The following is a 20,812-nucleotide window of genomic DNA, read 5'->3' as shown; positions in this document are numbered from 1 at the left end:
TAAAAAGCTTTCAATTTACTCCTGGATTTAGGTCATTTTACACACATAGCAACTTATATTTCTATAGCCCTCGTCGTACAGAGATGTCCCTGAGCAGGAGGGAGAAAGGAAAAAGAGGAGCAGAGGAGAGGAGGATAACAAAAGTCCAAGCACTCACCCTGCAGTATTCCACTCAGCACCTCCCCCCTGTCCGACACTTGTTATGCATGTTATGATCTGGAATGCACTTCCTGAAAGGGTGGTGGAAGCAGATTCAATAGTAACTTTCAAAAGGGAATTGGATATATATTCGAAAAGGAAAAATTTGCAGGACTATGGGGAAAGAGCAGGGGAGTGGAACTAATTGGATAGCTCCTTCAAAGAGCCAGCACAGGCACGATGGGTCAAATGGCCTCCTTCTGTGCTGTATGATTCTTATGATTTTCAACACTGAATGTGGATTCTGTTGGCGACATTGGCCAGGCATCAACAAGTGAAGGAAGAAACCTTTGCATAACCTGACTGCCATTTGGAGACAACCTCTAAAATGGGGGCTCCATGACACCAAATCCTGTTTGCATGGAACTGTAGGGAGGGGCTTGTCAGCGCCCACAATCGCGTCTGCCTCATTTCCTCCCCTTGGCTTTGATGAATGTTCTTGGATACTAGAAAAACCGACGAGTAGATGTGAAGGAACCTCCCATTGACAAAGCTGACAGACCACCCAATTCTCTGGGCTTCTGCAGGGCAACCTCAGCAACCTTTAGTCAGGTTTAAATTGCATTTATGTTCGAAGCGAGTTGAAAAATGGCAGGTGGTTATGTGATGACACATCCAGGAAAATGTCCAACCAGAGTTGGCAACCCTAGTTTGGGGGGAGGCGGGGGAGGAAAGGGTGAAGAGAGCAGTGGGATTAAGGAAAACCCCTGGCTGTGCTGCCTGTATAGGTGTGAAGTGACATGGAGCCAACTACTAACAGAGACAGTGATGGAAACAACCAAAGCTTTCTTCAGTAAATGAATCTCAAAGTAAATACTTACTTTAGCAATAATTACTTCTTTCCGTAGAATTTTCATGGCGTAGTAACGCCCCGTGGCTTTCTCTTTAACCAGGATAACTTTGCCAAAGGTTCCCTTCCCCAATAACTTTAAATAGTCAAAATCGTTCATCGTCTGGAATCAGAAAAGAACAACAGCCCAACTCAGTTACGCCACTTGTTTATTCAGATGTAACAAGACTGAAGATTAGATTGAACAAGGTGGGGGCCTGGATTATAAAGCTCAGGTGATGATGTTACATTTAGCCAGTCAAGTAAAGTGAAACCCCACCCCCCCCACACTGAAAACACTGCACTATAACATCTGCGGAACTGAACGGCAATAAAGAACGCGAGGGCGCGGGTTAGTCCTGTGCCACTGGTCATTTTGCCACATGGTGAAACTAAGTGACATGGACACGCCTTCTCGATGGGCATTGTCCGATTCAGCCCAGGTTACAGAGCAGTTCTTTTATTCAATCATCCCCGACTCCTATCCTGCTAGCAACAGCTTTACACAACAGTAAGAATGTGCAACACCCCATTTGATTCGAAATGCAAATCTAAAAGCTACCCAATCAAATATTCAGATCTGAACAATTGGATATCTTGAACTAAAAAGTGTCCACTGGTAGCTCAGAGCGTGCACCCTAAGCTCTACAGCACACGGGGAAAAGCGCAAGGCAACCCAATCCCATGGCCCAACGGGACTGCTGAGCCCTCGTACTAACCACTTTATTCCTCGACTTTAAAATCGACACCTCCATCTCTTCCATCCCAGAGCTGTCACTGGGCGAGCCACACTTGACATCCATAGCATCATCTCCTGGTTCCTGGTGTTTTAAGCTGTTTGCGACAGTCTGGATGGCTCTTGTCCAGTCCTCTCTAGAAACACAGTAGCATATACTGTCAGTGACTGGTGACCTGTTGTACCATTGCAGCCAGAACCTACCCTGCCTGCTAGTAGGTCTGTTGATCATTTCCTATGTGATTGAACAACCGACTGGATCTAGGCTCACACGAGAAAGCTGGCACGGTCCACAAGGGCTGCTGGAGTCTGTGGAATTGCACCACAGCAAGAATCGGGCCTCGGGGAAAGGAGAGGAGAAAGGGGGAGGGAACTGGGAGAATGATAAATGCATCTTTGCCCAGAGAAGCATTCCCCTTTAAAGATGGTGCCACATTACCAATTAAAAGGGATTGTTCTGGTGAACAGATGGACTTTTACTCAGCTGGCTCCTTCATGCTCTGCTTTTTAGTGAAACCATTTCAATTGGTCATCTCACTGGAGAAATGTTCATCCAGATTTTTTTGTGTGTGTTTCATCTGTTTGATCCCTCTCTTATAGATTTGCACGGTTAGACACGTGGGCCGCCCCACGTCCAAGCAGCACGGAAGCCTGACCTCCTGCACCTAGACTGGCAGGATCGAGATTCAAATAGGAACTCATGTTCACACACACACACAGACTGTCCTGGACCCTAGCTGCATCTAAAGAGGAACCCACTAAACAAAGACAAGGTATTCCCCAGATAGGGTAACAGACTCCCTGTTTAGGGTCATTTAATTGTGTGCTTGGATGCAGAGCACAGCTCACAACTTCCCAATACTCACTTCCAGCAGGCAATCGGAAAATTTACCCTAGAGTCTGTGACTTATGACCGCAAAATGGAAAGACTATCATAACTCTGAATGAGGAATGCAAAAGGACATTGTTTAAAAATCCGTTCACTTTATACAACAAAACTCAGAAACTGACGGCTGCTGGGATCCATTGCTGCTTTCCCAGCCTACAGATATTGTCTGCGAGAAGCTCCACTAACACTACAGGCTACCCAACCATCGCTCAATAGAATCGGCTGCTGTCTGGTTGAAATAGGCTTTCACTAGAGTGGTATGTGGGTATTTTCCACAGTGCCAAAGATGAGCAACTTCTCTGTGCCCTTTACTGGGGTGAGCAGGGGAAAAACATCAACTCACCAGCCTTACCAGGCGTCCATGCAGTGCCAATGTGCCTTCCCGCTGCACTGCGGAGAGTCAGTTTACACATAAAGCACCCCACAAACACATGGCAGGGGGGGGGCAGGCTGAGCAGGGCAACAGGCCCCCTTCACTGGTGTAATGCCCACCGTCGCTGCACCTCTGCACCTTTTGAGGTAGAAGGGGCCGAGGGGTCCGGGGGCAAAAAGAGCTGCTTCCCAGTAAAGTGTAGTAAATAATTAAAGTAATTCCCAGCACCCTCCAGCACCGGCCTCACCGTTCATCCGGCGTATCAACGTGAAAGGTCCTCTCGATCACCGTCGTCCACTGCAGGCACCGAATGATAAACGTGTTGGGCCTTGGCCGTTCAGTCTTCATCAGCTGGCATTCTAGTTGGTGCGGAGAAACGGCCAGATGTTACAGATCCGTGGGAAGGTTCAGTATTACAGAATTTTAAAGCACAGAAACAGGCCATTCAGCCCAAAAGGTTAATGCCGGTGTTTATGCTCCACATGAGCCTCCCCCAATCCTACTTCATCTAATCCTATTAGCATAACCTTCTATTCCTTACGCCCTCATGTGTTTATCTGGCTTCCCCTTAAATGCATCTATGCTATTTGCTTCAACTACTCCATGTGGGAGCGAGTTCCACATTCTAACCACTCTCTGGGTAAAGAAGTTTCTCCTGAATTCCTGATTGGATTTATTAGTGACTATCTTATATTTATGGCCCTTAGTTTTGGACTTCCCCACAAGTGGAAACATCTTCTCTACGTCTACCCTATCGAACCCAGTCATAATTTTAAAGACCTCTATCAGGTCACCCCTCAGCCTTCTCTTTTCTAGAGTGAAGAGTCCCAGCCTGTTCAGTCTTTCCAGGCTAGATCCTGATAACATCTCAGTATAACCCCCTAAGGGCTGTGCCCATTATGTCCCTCACTCTCCGAGACTTGTCTATAAAGCACTTTGGGACATCCTGAGGTCGTGAAAGGCGCTATATAAATGCAAGTTCTTTCTTTCTTTCTTTACTTTCTATCTGAATGAGTTGCCACGGAACATGACTCGACCGGTTTATTTTTAATGAATCCATTTCCCAAATGCTCCTTGTCCACGCTCAATTCCCTATCTGGCCATGAGGTAGAGGAGACTGCAGCGTAATTGGGGCTGAAATCTTTCTGCAACAAGGGGAATGAAGCGTCAACACTCTCATGGACTGGAAGGCATCCCGGCTGCATCAAGCCCTTGTGCTGAGTCCTGCTGCACAAAGCACAGTTTGTTCTAATTAAATGAATGTGAGGGAGGACCGGGGGTCACAATTTTAAGTTGCACAAGATCAGATCTAGTTAGATGTCAGGAGGAAGTTCTTTTCCCAGAGAACTTCTGAAATAGGCTGCCAGCTCGTGCGGCGGACGCCGATTCAGTGAATTCCTTCAAGCGAGGGCTGGAGGAATTCACGGATCCATTTCTGGCAGGCGCGAAGATCACCTTCTACAAAAGGTAGGTAATGCTTAGAATTATCAGGGCCAGAGTGATCTCCTCGACCAGTTTTGATCGCCATGGGAGGGGGTGGGGATGAGGAGGTGGTCTGAGAGAAATCATGGAAATCACAGCAAAAGCAGAGGCCATTTGGCCCAGCATGCCTGTACTGGTACTAGCTCTTAAAAACGGAAGCTGTTCACCGTCCACTCCCTGCCCTTTCCCCATATCCATAAGACTGATGGATTATTCTTTCGGTGAGAATAATCCATCAGTCTTCACCCTCGCAAATCCTGTCACAGTTTTGAAAAAAACCTTAGCTCCTCCTCCCTTAACCTTCTCTACTCCAGTGATAAAAGCCCCAATTTTTCGAGCCTCACCTATCACTTCTTATTCCTGGGATCATTCTCACAAAACTTTGTTGCCTCCTTACGATGGCTCTGATATCCTTCCCGAGTGCCAGAACTGGACGCAATACTCCAACTGTGGCCTAATCAATGACTTTCGAGCCTTTACACTCAATGCCCCAGAATCCTACCTGTCTTTTCATGGCCTTTTCTGCCTGCACGCCCATCTTTAAAGACCTCTGTATTTACACCCTGAGATCTCTGTTCCTTCACTCGGAAGAATCTTACCATTTAGGGTATACTTCTCACTTTTTTCCTCAAAAGGTACCACTTCACATTTTTGTATTTTGAACTGCATCTGCCGCCTATCTGCCCACGTCAGAAACAGACGACCTGTGCAAGTCGAGTATAAAGCCAGGGAGTGGCCCAACCACACAACGGTCCAGGAAGCAACTGATTCAACCAGACCACCCCTCACTGCGGCAGCTCGAAGACCTGAGGTCCCTGCAACGTGCTCGGCAGTAGGGGAAATGGCCCACAGGCGCAGAGAAACTTTAGGTGTCTCAGTCACCCTCGAGGGATAACTACGTAGCTCGTTCAAGAAATAAACTATTTCAGTTAGTGAACAGCGTTGACAAAAACCCATAACAAATCCCTGAAACTGCACCCACAACAGTGACAGGAGTTCTTTTTGAAAAAAATTCATTCTTGGGGCGTGGACGTCGCTGGCAAGGCCAGCACTTATTACCCATGCCTAGTTGCCCCTTGAGAAGGTGGTGGTGGGCCTTCTTCTTGATCTGCTGCAGTCCATGTGGTGAAGGTGCTCCCTCAGTGCTGTTTGGGGGGGGGGGGGGGGGGGAGGGGAGTTCCAGGATTTTGGCCCAGCGACGATGAAGGAACGGCCGATATACGTCCAAGTCGGGATGGTGTGCGACTTGGAGGGGACTTGTATGTATTTATAGAGGCAGACACTTCAACTAACGCGAGGGAAATTACTCACTATCCCCAAAGACTCACCTGCTACAGAGAAGTTGTTTAATGGTGGTAAACCGTGATCTGGGCTCTCAGGCTTCTCTTTATAACCAATAAACGAACCATCCGATTTCAACAGGAAGTACCTTGGCCTCCATGTCTTAATATATTCACCTGCGAACAGCAAAGGGCATGGGTAAGCAAGGTTCGGAGAGCATTCATCCCTCAGAGGTAATGGCACATTAATATGGTTTGGAAAGACTCTGCTTCTCTCCCCCCGCCGCACCAACAGCTTAAAACAAGTCCATTACTAACGCACACCGCCACTGGGAAAGGTTAAATTCCACTTGGAGAGCAGGCCATTTTGGTAAGCTATCTGAATGAACTGCCGATCGTCCAGAGACTGTTGGTGAACATCAAGTAGCATGGAACAGAACACCACCACTTCCCTGCACCCTTGTAAGTTCCCGAAGTATATGAATAAGTGATTGATTTTTTAAAAAAATAAAGGGATGGGCTCAACTGATGAACAACGAGGCTCTTCGTTTCCACTAAGGACCCAGTCTGAAGTATCAACCAAACAAAAGCTTAGCGTGCACCCATAAGCAAACTGAACGTCACCACTATCCCTACATCTTCTCTGCTCTGTGCCAAGGTTTGGTACGGGTGGGTAGCCTCAGAGGGGGGTAAAGGAAAACTGGAAGGAGATGATCGGGGGCTGGAATGGAGAGGTTTACACACTTTGGTCAACTGATTTGTTTTTCAGCTCAAGTCCCACAAAAGTGCAATAGGAAAGTTGATTTAAAAAAAAAGCACATGGGATGCTTGGGCTTCATAAATAGAGGCATAGGCTATAAAAGAAAGGAAGTTACGCTAAACCTTTGTAAATCATTGGTTAGGCCTCAGCGGGAGTATTGTGTCCAATTTTGAGCAGCACACTTTAGGAAGGATGTAGGAGCTTACATCTGGGGTTGACTGGGGACGTGGCACTGGGGAAGGAGAAGGGGGCCCTGTCGAAGGAGAAGGGGGCCCTGTCTGAGCTGTTAAGGAGCAAGAAGCCCAAGTTAGGGCCAAGGGTTGGGAGGCTTTGGACAGACTGGCTGCACAGAAAGTCAGGCCAGGAACATGGAATTGGGCTCAATTAACCAGATAACCAAGGGCACACTAATGTGAGCCAATCATGTGAGATTTACATGACGTGGTTCACGTAGATTAATCAGATTGACATTTCTCCCCCCGGACTTGAACAGGACCCAAAACACGCCCACGATCGGTTCTGTAACACCCACTCCTGCCAGTCTGCCTTCAAATCACCAATATTCATACATTTACATCAACAAACAGCAGCACTGAACGGGATGGCATGTACAGAACCATAGGAGAGATCAAACATTTATATAGCGCCTTTAACATGGTAACACGTCCCAAAGCGCTTCATAGGAGCGATTAAACACAATTTGACACTGAGCCAGAAAAGGAGATATTCGGACAAGTGACCAAAAGCACGATCAAAGAGTTAGGTTTTAAGGAGCGTCTTAAAAGGAGCAGAGAGAGGTAGACTGGTTTAGGGAGGGAATTCCAGGGCTTAGGGCCTAGGCAGCTGAAGGCATGGCCGCCAATGGAGGAGCGCAAGAAATCGGGGATGCGCAAGAGGCCAGAATTGAAGGTTAGTAGACTAAACGATAAAACTTTAAACAGTAAAGCACCACTGAGTTGCTCAATAAATAAATCTTTAAGTGAGAGGACTAGTTGATAAACCTGTATTAAAAAAAGCACAAGGTATCCCAGGTTTTGTAAGTGGAGCACAAGAGATAATGCTCTTTACAAATCATTGATTAGGCTGCAACTAGAACATTGTAGTGAGCTCTGGGCATCCTCCTTCCGGAAGGACGTCAACACCTCACAGAGGGTACGAAGAGATTCACCATGATACCAGAGATAAGAAGCTTTAGCTAGGAGGAACTTCGTTGGAACATAAGAACGTAAGAAATAGGAACAGGAGTAGACCATATGGCCCCTCGAGCCTGCTCTGCCATTCAATCAGATCATGGCTGATCTTCGACCTCAACTCCACTTTCCTGCCCGATCCCCGTATCCCTCGATTCCCTTAGAGTCCAAAAATCTATCCATCTCAGCCTTGAATATATTCAATGATTCAGCATCCACAGCCCTCTGGGGTAGAGAATTCCAAAGATTCACAACCCTCTGCGTGAAGAAATTCCTCCTCATCTCAGTCTTGAATGGCCGACCCCGTATCCTGCCATTATGGCCCCTAGTTCTAGACTCTCCAGCCTGGGAAAACAATCTCTCAGCTTCTACCCGGTCAAGTCCCCTCAGAATCTTATATGTTTCAATGAGATCACCTCTCATTCTTCTGAACTCCAGAGAATGTGGGCCATTCTACTCAACCTCTCTTCATAGGACAACCCTCTCATCCCAGGAATTAATCTAGTGAACCTTCATTGCACCACCTCTAAGGCAAGTATATCCTTCCTTAGATAAGGAGACCAAAACTGTACACAGTACTCCAGGCAAGGTCTCACCATTGCCCTGTACAACTGTAGGAAGACTTCCTTACTCTTGTATTCCAATCCCCTTGTAATAAAGGCCAACATGCTATTTGCTTTCCTAATTGCTTGCTGTAACTGCATACTAACTTTTTCTGTAACAGAGAAGGATGAGAGGAGATCTGATAGGAGGTATTCAAAATTATGAACGTGGAAAAACTATTTCCACTAGTTGGTGAATGAGCTCAAACCAGTCCAATAAAACAGTGTTACAGCACTCAAACCCAGAAGTCAGCACGAGGATGTGACAAGAGGCGATGGAGCTTCCTTATGGTGAATAGGCATGTCCTGACACCTTGCATTGCATGTGAATCCCTCAATGTAACCACTCCAAGTACAAAATTCTGTCATGTTTGAAATAAAACTGGGTTATTTCTCATTCATACCTTTTTTCATCAGCAGACCAGAATCAACTTACTGTGGAACAGCCACTCTGTCATGTGATGCAGGCAGTTATTAATAAACACTTGGTGACATCTCCGACTTCACACTCACCTCTTTTATGAAGCCATCCCTCCTTTACAACCGACACTTCATTCATATTGGTACCAAAATATTCCGAGGGAAACCACGGATTCAATTAAAGACGCAGGGAAGGCAACTGCCTGACCCCAGTGCCAGGGCCCTGAGCAACTCGACCCTCTTCCCAAACACAGCACGGAATCTGTGGCAAGAGAGAAATCGTAAACAGTTAGTAGAGTACAGCACCTACCCACGTGCACACAGTCGGTAGAGTGCCACACACATGCACTCACACCTGTAGTTAGTAGAGTACAGCATGCTCACACATGCAGAATACTTCATTTTATTAAAAACAAAGTGAATTTTGCTGTCAGCAAGAACACAATTCATCCCCATGAGCAATTGGTGCTGAGCCCAGGTCCCTCTACTGGGTTTCAACCTCAAAAGAGTAACCCAGGACACCACTAAAATTGTGCCATTTCCCACCCCGGTGATCACCTTGAGAGAGATTGACAATGTTAGCCAGTTTGTTCCTGCGAGTCCCTGCTCTCTATAACAGCGCTCAGACGGACCAAACCCATTTCACTTAGGACTTTGCACACGAGAGATTTTTTTGCCCCCATCATCCCAGGCTTGATTGGGACTCGGGTCCTACAGGTAAAAGGCCAGTGTTTCACCTGCTGAATGGTTTTGTTACGAAAGACAATGCAACGCAACTTATTTGGGAACCTGACTAGGGTGATTCAAAAGATCGGCAGAATAACTGAAAACACTCATAAAAGCCCCAAGGCAAATTCTATTCAACTCCCGCTGCACATCACTGCTAGCAATTTGTATCAGTACAAGCCCCATCCTAGCAACCACAGGCTGTTGACCCAAAGCAGTGAAACTACTGTTATTCCAGTGTGAGTTGCATCACAGCTCAGAGTCTGAAACAAAGTCACGGCAAAGTTCGATCATAAACTTTTTTTTTTAAAAACAGAATTAAACAATTTGTTTTTCCCTTGCAAGTATGTGCAGCAGGCACCTGACCGAAAGTCCAGATATCTTGTACCAGCTGCCTGGGAGCCAGTGTGCTGGTCGATAATCACTATACCTCTTGCCTCCAACCTCTGGTCCCTTTTTAGGTGTCAGCCGTGGTTCAGTGGGTAGCACATTCGCCTCCGAGTCAGAAGGTCGTGGGTTCAAGTCACATTCCAGAGACTTGAGCACAACCTCTAGACTGACACTCCAATGAGCGCTGTACTGTCAGAGGTGTCGTCTTTTGGGTGAGATATTAAACCGAGGCCCCATCTGCCCTCTCGGGTGGATGTGGAAGATCCCATAGCACTATTGGAAGAAAAGCAGGGGAGTTCTCCCCGCTGTCCTGGCCAATATTTACCCCTAAAACAGATTATCTGATCATTATGTTATTGCAGTTTGTGGGACTTTGCTGTACGCAAATGGGCTTTTTAAAAAAAAAATCCATTCATGAGGTGTGGGCACCCGCTGACAAGGCCGGCATTTATTGCCCATCCCTAATTGCCCTTGAGAAGGTGGTGGTGAGCCGCCGCCTTGAACCGCTGCGGTGTTTCCTACATTGCAACGCTTCAAAAGTACTTTGTGGCTGTAAAACGCATTGGGATGTCTTGAGGTTGTGAAAGGCGCTATATAAATGCACGTCTTTCTTTAATCAACAGTATTCAGTCAGTTCTCTGTCGAGGTCATCTCTTGGTCCTTCTAAGCTCCAAACCTACGGTCGCTTTTTCCTCTCAAAGGTTGAGATCGAGACTCATCGCAGTCTCTCTTACTGCAACATATTCTTTCCAAGGAGCTCAAAACCGTGGGAACACCACCTCCTTCAGTCAAGGAGCTGAAGGGGGAAGGAGCGAGGAAGAAAGGAGTGAGAGACACTGAGCAATCAGAGACCCTGGGTTAAACTCGCTGTCGTTACAAGCTGGGCGAGAGCTGCTGCTGTTTTTTTCAACTTGCCAAAGCTCTGCAGTACTGATGCCCAGACCACCCCCAGAATGTTGGCGACTTGAAGTTCCAGGGTCCAGTGTTCCAGCCGCTATAATTTAAGCCCAATGACTGATACCAACAGCGAGCTTGGAGAGGTCACTAAATAGCTCCAGGTTTTTAAGGACGGAAGTAGCTGCAGAATATTGTGAAATGTTTTTCACAAACACTGAACTTTGAGACAATAACTTGACAGTGGAGCAATTCGAGTGTGTTCTGATTATGGATACACAGAGAGACATGTCTGTCTGGGACTGCTCTAAAACCCTCCCATAGATCCACACCTCAATTCACAGTCAACAACAACATTCCATATTTAAAAGTTACTGTGAAAACCAGCTTGAGGGATGTGCTGTCATGAACTGGCAGGTGATAAAGCTGCTGGATGATGTGACTGGGGTTTCAGTAAGATGTTAAACAGGGGCCATGTCAATTTCAATGCTGTATCCACTTACATTGAGAACGCCCACCACAGATCCATAGTTTACAGCCCAAGGGGAGGTCATTCGGCCCATCGTGTCTGTGCCGGCTCTTTCCTAGGGCAATCCAGGACTAATCCAACTGCTCCGCTCTCTCCCCATAGCCTTTCATCCTCCTCTGCTTCAAATGTTTATCAAAGAAGAGCAGGGGAGTTCTCCCCGGTGTCCTGGCCAATATTTATGCCTCAACCACCATCAATAAAACAGATTATCTGATCGTTAGTACATTGCTGTGTGTGGGACCTTGCTGTGCGGAAATTGGCTGCCATTTTTCCTACATTACAACAGTGACTACACTTCAAAATGTACTTCATTGGCTGTAAAGCGTTTTGGGCCATCCTGAGGTCATGAAAGGCGCTTTATAAATACAAGCCTTTCTTTTCTCTGCCCTTAAAAGATGCAATGATCTCTCTGGGGTTTCCCAGATTGCCTTTGAGGGAGCAGAGAGCAATTTTTGACAGGGTTCCTGCGTCTCTGGCAGAAGGAGAGTAGGGATGTGGGGACGAGTCTGGTAAGAAATAGGCTGAGTAACAATGCTTTAACAACCCCGTGAATAATGGAGTTTGTATTAACCTCACTTCTCGTTCTCTCTCAGGTCATTTTAAACTGCTGACCCCAGAGGAAACAATCTTTCCTTCACAGTGTTAAAAAACTTCTTAAATCTTTCTACAATGTACACAAGGGTGAAATACTGATGGTGGAAGGAATTTGAGGGGATAGATTCCAATTATCACACTACATTTAGGTGCTTTGACTTAAATACAATAATCCCATTGTTATTAGTACCAACACTCTGAATAAGCTGCTGCCCATACCTAATACTGCAATGACAAATCCCAGAGTGTGGATTTACTTTGGTTTTATCTAGCAAGGTCCAGTTTAGTGTTCAGTTGCATGCCCCTGCATGCAAATACTCTATAAACAAATCTGGGATTTGAAGAACAGAGTTATGATCTTAACACACAATGCATAAAAGTAATGCTAAAAATGGAACACCATTCTGCTTTAACAATGACTCACTCTTTCACTGACATGTTCCTCTTACTCAGAATTCAACCACAGCTTCCAGCTCAAATTCAAAATGCACAATTCAGAACATTTTGCTTTAGAACAGAAAGACAGAATTGCATTTATATACCACCTTTCATGACCTCAAGACATCCCAAAGCACTTTACAGCCAATGAAGTACTTTTGAAGTGTAGTCACTGTTGTAGTTTTGGAAATGCGGCAACCAATTTGCACACAGCAAGGTCCCATATCAGCAATGAGACAAATGACCAGATAATGTTTTTTTTCCAATAAGAGATGTTAGTTGAGGGATAAATATTGGCCAGGACACTGGGGAAAACTTCCCTGCTCTTCTTCAAAATAGTGCCATGGGATCTCTTACGTCCACCTCAGGGAGCAAACGGGACCTCAGTTTAACATCTCATCTGAAAGACGGCACCTCCAACAGTGCAACACTCCTTCAGTACTGCACTGCTGAGTCAGCCTAGATTATGTGCTCAAGTCTCGGGAGTGGGACTTGAGCCCACAACCTTCTGACTCAGAGGCAGGAGTGCTACCCACTGAGCCACAGCTGACACCTAAACCTGAAACCCTTTAAAACCAGAAAACCCCTTTAATCGGGCACCTGTTGCCCAGCTGGTCCTGAATACAAGGAGCACTTCCAAACACAATAGCAATTAAGAAAAAAACATTCCTTTTGTACTTGAACCAGGGTGTGACGCAATGAGGAATTCAGATGCACTGAGAATACCTGCATTGGATGACTACGGCCCCTGGCTCCAGACTGACCGACCCGGTCCAGTGCTCGAGAAGCCAGTGAGACCATTAGGATTCAGCCTTTTTTGAGGTCCGGGATAGCACACAGAGAGACAAGAATCATTTCCCAGAAGCCAAAGGTATCTAAAGTCGTAACAGGAGCGACAGTGAGAAATACAAAGAGGGGAGCTTCAATCCTTTGCAAGGATTAAGATACTGCTCCACAGTGTAAAATCTCAGAAACCCTCAAGACCCAGTGCCCCACAAACCGTCCGAGATGATTGGAAAAGCTGGAAGTATCTCCCAAGTATATTCTGTTCACTGTGCAGACATAATCCTGGCAATCTTCATCTGTTATACAGCTGGAATATTAGTTAAAGCAAGTGCTCCATAACAAAATATAAACAATCTGAATTGCCACCATGAAGAGTAGCAGAACTCTCTCGATGCTCTATTCTCCACTCAGCTAGGCACACTTAAAAAGAGGAAATGCAATGTGTTTTCATTTTCTAACAAGTCACCACATCCTATGCAGTTCCTGGATTTAACGCATTAAAACACATTGCAAAAACTTACTATATAAAGCACTGCACGAAAGGTACGGCCTGCGCCGGCCGGGCTGTGTAAGCGCACTGTGCGGTATTGGAGAGTTAGCTGCACGGATCCAGCGCAACTAATTAAAAAGGCCTAATGGCTGAAATCCTAAATTTGAAGTTCTACTTTACAAAAGAGCATTTTTCCTTGCCGTTACTTAAAATAAAATCACCATTTCCTCTCTCCTTGCTCCCTGCTAATCATACACTTTAACACTAAAAATTAAGGGTTGTCCTGAGCTTGCAACCAGTCTGCCAATCAACTGCAATTAAAGACGCGGGAAGCCACATCCAGGTGTGGAAAATCAACCCAAAAAAGTACCAGACTGAAACCATTGCATTGGAAACCACCGAACAGAACATCCTGCTGCCCGCATGCAGCAATTGCCAGGAATTGTGCAGCAGGATCTCATTTAACTGGAAGCTTCCAATGGATCAGGTACAAGATCACTACTGCCAAGTAACAGGTCCGTGTGTGGTCCCAGGTCTGGGCCGAGATGGCTGATCTCGGCCAAGGCTACGACGGGGACCCTGCTCCTGATCACTACCCAGTCACCCATGCTGGAAAGTGCATGTGTTGACCTTGGCTGTGATGCTCCCCGCTGTCGAATAACCTGATACTCACTGCATAGGCTCACACATGGACAGAAGCAGTAGGCCATAGAACTGTATCCTAGCAAGAATCAGCACCCTTGAACGGAACAGGAAAACATGAGGAAAACTATACCAATCACAACAGAGCACAGCAGCCTGGGAAATAGTTTCAGAGGGTTAATTTACCAGCAGGCCCTGCAACACTCACTTCAACAGCTTATCACAGAATCATACAGCACAGGAGGCTGCCATTCGGCCCATCGTGCCTGCTCTTTCAAAGAGCTATCCAATTAGTCCCACTCCCCCGCTCTTTCCCCAATAACCTTGTAAATTTCTCCTTCTCAATTCCCTTTTGAAAGTTACTATTGATTCTGCTTCCACCACCCTTTCAGGCAGTGCATTCCAGATCATCACAAGTCGCTTCATAAAAAAAATTCTCCTCATCTCCTCTCTGGTTATTTTGCCAATTATCTTAAATCTGTCCCCTTTGGCTCCGACCCTCCTGCCAATGGAAACAGTTCTCCTTATTTACTCTATCAAAACCCTTCATAATTTTGAACCCCGCTATTGAATCTCCCCTTAACTTCTGCTCGAAGGAGAACAATCCCAACCCGTAACCACAGCTCCCATTTTCTCCCCGACAGTAGGTGCTGGAAAAGTAGGATGGGAAATGTGGGAGGTGAGCTGGCGAATCTTGGGATGGGGGTCGCCGTCCGGTGGCCTGCACCCCCGGTGCTGACTTACCTCCTCCTTCCGCCAGACTCCTGGGCCACCAGAGCCTTCTCCACTACTCCAGGCCTTCACACTCCCCCCTCTTCAACTCGGATAACCTGTTTGAACCATTCACACATTCTCTGGGTCCCTCCTATTTGCTACTAATTCCTCTCATCCTGCCTCCCTTTGTCTCATGGCTATTACCACTTCCGTCTGTTACCTATCTCCAGTGCTCAACCCAATCACTCTACATCTCGTTCTTTCTCTTTTCTTGTGTTTTTTTCTTCTTTCTCTCACTCTGCTCCTTCTTATATTCATCGGTAATATTTTCAGATTCTGGTGAAGGGCCATGATTGAAACAATCACATTTTCCTTTAACAGACCCTGCGTGACTTGCTGAGCGTTTCCAGCAGTTTCTGTGTTTTTCTCACAGATATCCAGCACTTGCAGTATTTTGTTTTTTGTTACGCGGAGTCCATTTCAAAAATCAAACTTCTACAGAGAGCAGTGATCACATTTAAGAAACTAGATTTTAGTAACAATTATCAGGGCACCATGTCCCAAACCCAAAAACGCAAGGAACCAATTAACACATACTGCTGCTGTAATGTCACTGGAAAGCCTTGTGTTACTGTATCTCTACTGATGTTAATCCAGCAACCTCACACAACTTGCATTTATACAGCACCTTTAATGTAGTAAAACGTCACAAGGCGCTTCACAGTAGCGTAATCAGACACAATTTGACACCGAGCTAAATAAGGAGATATTAGGACTGGTGACCGAAAGCTTGATCAAAGTGGTAGGTTTTAAAGAGCGTCTTAAAGGAGAGGAGAAGGGTGGCTCAGCCAGCACCCGACCTGACTCTGCCTCTGCTGTTGATCCAACATGCCTGTAGGGGTAGGCTTTGTAAGCCCTGACCGCACAACTCTTCCAGGCCAGTTCACTCACTGTGCTGGGCTCAGTAATTACTGTCAGCCAGTACCCCATGTTACTGCCTGCCCTGCCCTACAGACTGATATGAAAATCCAGTACACTCAGTGCTGGGCTCGAACTCCTAGCACCCACTCCCGATTTTTTTTCTTTGGCATCACACTCTGTTCATTCAAATCATCAGTTGAAACAAAGGTAAAATCAGTGGTAGTCCTATCGAACGGGGTGTGGGGCAGTATTGAGGAACTTGCTTAAATCAATAATAATCCTATTGAATGGGGTGAGGAGCAGTAATGAGGAACTGCCTTAAATAAGGACAGGCAGAAATTTTAAAAATGCAAAGAGGAATTGAGTAGAAAAGAAAAATTAGTAATGTACAATCTGATGGTTTTTAAATTTAAAAGCTTCGAGAGCCGCAGGTATATATCAGGCTTCCCGAGACCCGTCCACTATCTGAAAGGCTCAGAGCATGGACAGCTTTCAACAGGATCATTCACACAAGGACTAGGAGCATTGAGTCGCACTCACCTCACTCCCACTACCCTTAGGACGTGCTTCTCTCGGTCCGTGCCAGGTTGGGGACAGGATCGGACTGGGCTTGGGTCATATCGGCGAGGGTCCGGGGTCCACACCTCGAGGATAAGGAGTGGGGGGAGGGAGGTAGGGAAGGGAAAAGTTGGCACAAAGCAACGGCGCTTGGCAGAGATTTCTCCCAGCCCTGAGCCTCCGGCAGCACGGACACATTTCAGATGGACCTGCGTGGGGAACAGCACTGATATATTTTTGCAGACTGAAGCAGTGACTGCAGCCAGGAACACCCGTTCCATATCCTGAATGGATACACCGAGCAGCCTCAAAGTAAAAGGGGGTGGGGGGGTGAGACCACAGGGTAATCTCAAGATTTGGAGTGGGAGCTATGCAGAGGAATTGGGGGGGCAGAGGGTGCCTAAAATATGAGGGCACAACACAGTGAGTAGTTTGTCTGTGTATGACTGGAGGTGGGGAAAGGTCCTGCTTATCTATGACCTGGGTGGGAGGGGAGGGAAGAGGAGGTCCTGCTTGTCTACGGCCTGGGTGGGGGGGTAGGGAGGAAGTCGTCCTGCTAGTCTATGATCAGGGGAGTGTGCCTGTGTGTCTGACTATGTGTATGTAGGAACAGAAGTTCAGTCTCTACTTCCTGGTTTACAAAAACAAACATAGAAACAGTCCAGAGAGCTGCCCCTCTCTTTCTCTACTATTTACACAGCACAGAGTTACCCTGGAATGCAGTGAACAGCACTGCCAGGTTGTGTCTCTCCGACACGAGACACTGAATTGAAGTGACCGCTTTAATGAAATCTCTAAAGCCAACTGCACCAGTCCCGTTTCATTCCATTCATGGTCCTAAACCTGCTTATATTTGTTCACCATTAACAGTGACTGGCAAAAAAATTGTACCAACGTCTTAATGGAGAGAGATGGCTCCGCGTACAATAATGGAGATGGTCGCTACATAACCCGACTGTCACGGAACATCTGAAATACAAGACTCACTGCAAACCTGCGCCTTCCCCCCCGTCAGTCAGACGCGCACTGATCTGAAGACGAGCACCTCTGCTCTCTCTATCCCCCATCCCATGTGCCTGCTCGGCTCGACAGAATGGACTCACAGGCAAACAGCTCCCACTGCACATGCTCAAAGCAGGACCTGGCCAGACAAACAACCGACGCTCAAAGCAAACACTTGAGCGTTTGCTGAGGGACCGTGCGGGCTGGGTCGGGCACGAGGGGTTGGGAGAGTAAACAAGAGGCAGCAGCAAAGTGAACACAGCCGCCCATCGCCTGCTCCACTGCTTTCAAATATTTACCTCTCTACTGAGAAATAAATCGATGCAGCTGGGGAGCTGCCCGGCTCGACTTCCCCGTTTGGCCTTCGTGCTGTCAGACCTGAAACAACAGGCCGCAGGAGCACCAGTGTGACACAGGCCTCTCCTGACTGCACAGCAAGTGGAGAAACTCCACGGTGTAGTCCTGCGGAAGGGCCGAGGTGGATTTCAGCTGAGATTACAGACAAGGTGAGACAACTGGCCGCCCCCCCCACCCCATACCTCCCCAGGCAACGTGTCAGCCTTGACTCAATGGTTAGCCTCGGAGTCAGAAGGTCGTGGGTTCAAGTCCCACTGCAGAGACTCAAGCACAAAATCAAGGCTGACGCTTCAGTGCAGTACTGAGGGAGTGCTGTCTTTCAGATGAGACAACAACTTGCATTTATATAGCGCCTTCAACATAGTGTAACGTTCCAAGGCGCTTCACAGGAGTGATTTTCAAACAAAATTTGACACCGAGCCAAGAGATATTAGGACAGGTCAAAAGCTTGGTCAAAGAGGTAGGTTTCAAGGAGCGTCTTGAAGGAGGAGAGAGGGGTAGAGAGATGGAGAGGTTTAGGGAGGGAATTCCAGAGCTCAGGCTCTGGGCAGCTGAAGGCACGGCTGCCAACGGTGGAGTGATTAAAATCAGGGATGCACAAAAGAGGCAAGAATTGGAGAAGCGCAGCGATTTCGGAGGGTTGTCGGGTTGGAGGACATACAAACATACGTACGAACATATGAATTAAGAGCAGGAGTAGGCCATTCGGCCCCTCGAGCCTGCTCTGCCATTTGATAAGATCGTGGCTGATCTGATTGTGACCTCAACCCTACTTTCCCATCTACCTACTATAACCTTTGACTCCCTTGTTAATCAGGAATCTATCTAACTTAGCCTTAAAAATATTCAATGACCCTGCCTCCACCGCTCTCTGGGGAAGGGAGTTCAACAGACTCACGATCCTCAGAGAAAAAAATTCTCATCTCTGTCTTAAATGGGAGACCCCTTATTTTTAAACTGTGGCCCTAGTTCTAGTCTCTCCCACAAGGGGAAACACTCTCTCAGCATCTACCCCTTCAAGTCCCTTCAGGATCTTATATGTTTCAATAAAATCACCTCTCATTCTTCTAAACTCCAGTGTGTACAGGCCCAACTTGTCTAACCTTTCCTCACAAGATAACCCCCTCATCCCAGGAATCTTCTCTGAACCGCCTCGAAAGCAATTATGTCCTTTCTTAAAGAAGGAGACCAAAACTGCACACAGTATTGTAGATGTGGTCTCACCAATGCCCTGTACAACTGTAACAAAACATCTCTACTTTTGTATTCCATTCCCCTTGCAATAAATGACAACATTCCATTTACCTTCCTAATCACTTGCTGTACCTGCATACTAACTTTTTGTGATTCGTGTACTAGGACACCCAGATCCCTCTGTACCTCAGAGTTCTGCAATCTCTCTCCATTTAAATATAGTGCTTTTCTATTCCTCCTACCAAAGTGGACAAGTTCACATTTTTCCACATTATACTCCATCTGTCAAATTTTTGCCCACTCACTTAACCTATCTATATCCCTTTGCAGACTCCTTATGTCCTCTTCACAACTTACTTTCCTACCTACCTTTGTGTCAACAACAAATTTAGCAACCATACATTCGGTCCCTTCATCCAAATCATTGATATAGATTGTAAATAGTTGAGGCCCCATCACTGATCCCTGTGGCACTCCACTCGTTACATCTTGCCAACCTGAAAATGACCCATTTATGCCTACTCTGTTTCCTGCTAGCTAACTAATCCTTTATCCATGCTAATATGTTACCCCCTACACCATGAGCTCTTATTTTGTGTAGTAGCCTTTGATGTAACATCTTGTCAAAAGCCTTCTGGAAATCCAAGTACACCACATTCACAGGATCCCCTTTATCCATGTTGCTTGTTACTTCCTCAAAGAACTCTAAATTAGTCAAACACGATTTCCCTTTCACAAAGCCGCGTTGACGCTGCCTGATTGCATTGAGATTTTCTAAGTGCCCTGCTATAACCTCCTTAATAATAGATTCTAGCATTTTCCCTATAACAGATGTTAAACTAACTGGTCTGTAGTTTCCTTCTTTCTGTCTCCCTCCTTTCTTGAATATAGGAGTTATATTTGCTATTTTCCAATCTGATGGGACCCTTCCAGAATCTAGGGAATTTTGGAAAATTAACACCAATGCATATACTATCTCTGCAGCCACTTCTTTTAAGACTCTAGGATGAAGTCCGTCCGGACCTGGGAACTTGTCAGCTTTTAGTTCTAATATTTTTTTCAGAACCCTTTCCCTGGTGATTGTAACTGTTTTAAGTTCCTCCCTCCCTTTCACCTCTTGATTCACAATTATTTCTGGCATGTTATTTGTATCCTCCACAGTGAAGACGGACGCAAAATATCTGTTCAATTCATCCGCCATTTCCTTATTCTCCATTATTAATTCCCCAGACTCTCTCTCTAGAGGATCAATGCTCTTTTACTTACTCTTTTCCTTTTTAAATACCTGTAGAAACTCTTACTATCTGTTTTTATATTTCTAGCTAGCTTTCTCTCGTACTCTAATTTCTCCCTCATTATTCTTTTAGTCATTCTTTGCTGTGTTTTATATTCTGTCCAATCTTCTGACCTGCCACTAATCTTCGAGGAATTGTATGCTTTTTCCTTCAATTTAATACTATCGTTAACTTCCTTAGTTAGCCATGGATGGTACGTCCTTCCCCTACAGTCTTTCTTTCTTACTGGAATGCATCTTTGCTGAGTGTTATGAAATATCTCATTAAATGTCTGCCACTGCATCTCTACTGACGTATCCCTTAACCTAACTTCCCAGTTCACTTTAGCCAGCTCCGTCTTCATGCCCTCATAATTGCCCTTATTTAAGTTTAAAACACTAGTCTTAGACTTACTCTTCTCTCCCTCAAATTGAATGCAAAATTCAATCATATTGTGATCACTGCTACCTAGAGGCTCCTTTACAATGAGGTCATTAATTAATCCTATCTCATTACACATTACCAGATCTAGAATAGCCTGCTC

General features: G+C 46.0%; 1 protein-coding gene across 7 annotated transcripts in view; it reads right to left on the bottom strand.

Annotated features, from left to right (window-relative positions):
* The window catches only part of LOC137306020 (RAC-beta serine/threonine-protein kinase), a 79,263-nt gene that overhangs the window by 14,964 nt on the left and 43,487 nt on the right, over window positions 1–20,812 (bottom strand). For 6 of the 7 annotated variants that reach the window (XM_067975036.1, XM_067975037.1, XM_067975038.1 and 3 more), the window contains 5 exons: window positions 8,853–9,021; window positions 5,836–5,964; window positions 3,273–3,384; window positions 1,747–1,900; window positions 1,020–1,151 (listed from right to left, as the gene is read on the bottom strand). In XM_067975036.1, coding sequence (XP_067831137.1) covers window positions 1,020–1,151; window positions 1,747–1,900; window positions 3,273–3,384; window positions 5,836–5,964; window positions 8,853–8,898 — 573 coding nt within the window. In that variant the 5' untranslated portion in view covers window positions 8,899–9,021. Of the gene's footprint in view, window positions 1–1,019; window positions 1,152–1,746; window positions 1,901–3,272; window positions 3,385–5,835; window positions 5,965–8,852; window positions 9,022–17,428; window positions 17,507–20,812 lie in introns of those variants that run through there. The other variant, XM_067975041.1, reaches the window with a different exon arrangement.

The sequence above is a fragment of the Heptranchias perlo genome, chromosome 41, assembly GCF_035084215.1.
Source record: "Heptranchias perlo isolate sHepPer1 chromosome 41, sHepPer1.hap1, whole genome shotgun sequence".
NCBI lineage: Eukaryota > Metazoa > Chordata > Chondrichthyes > Hexanchiformes > Hexanchidae > Heptranchias > Heptranchias perlo.
This window is presented reverse-complemented; position numbering and strand designations above follow the sequence as displayed.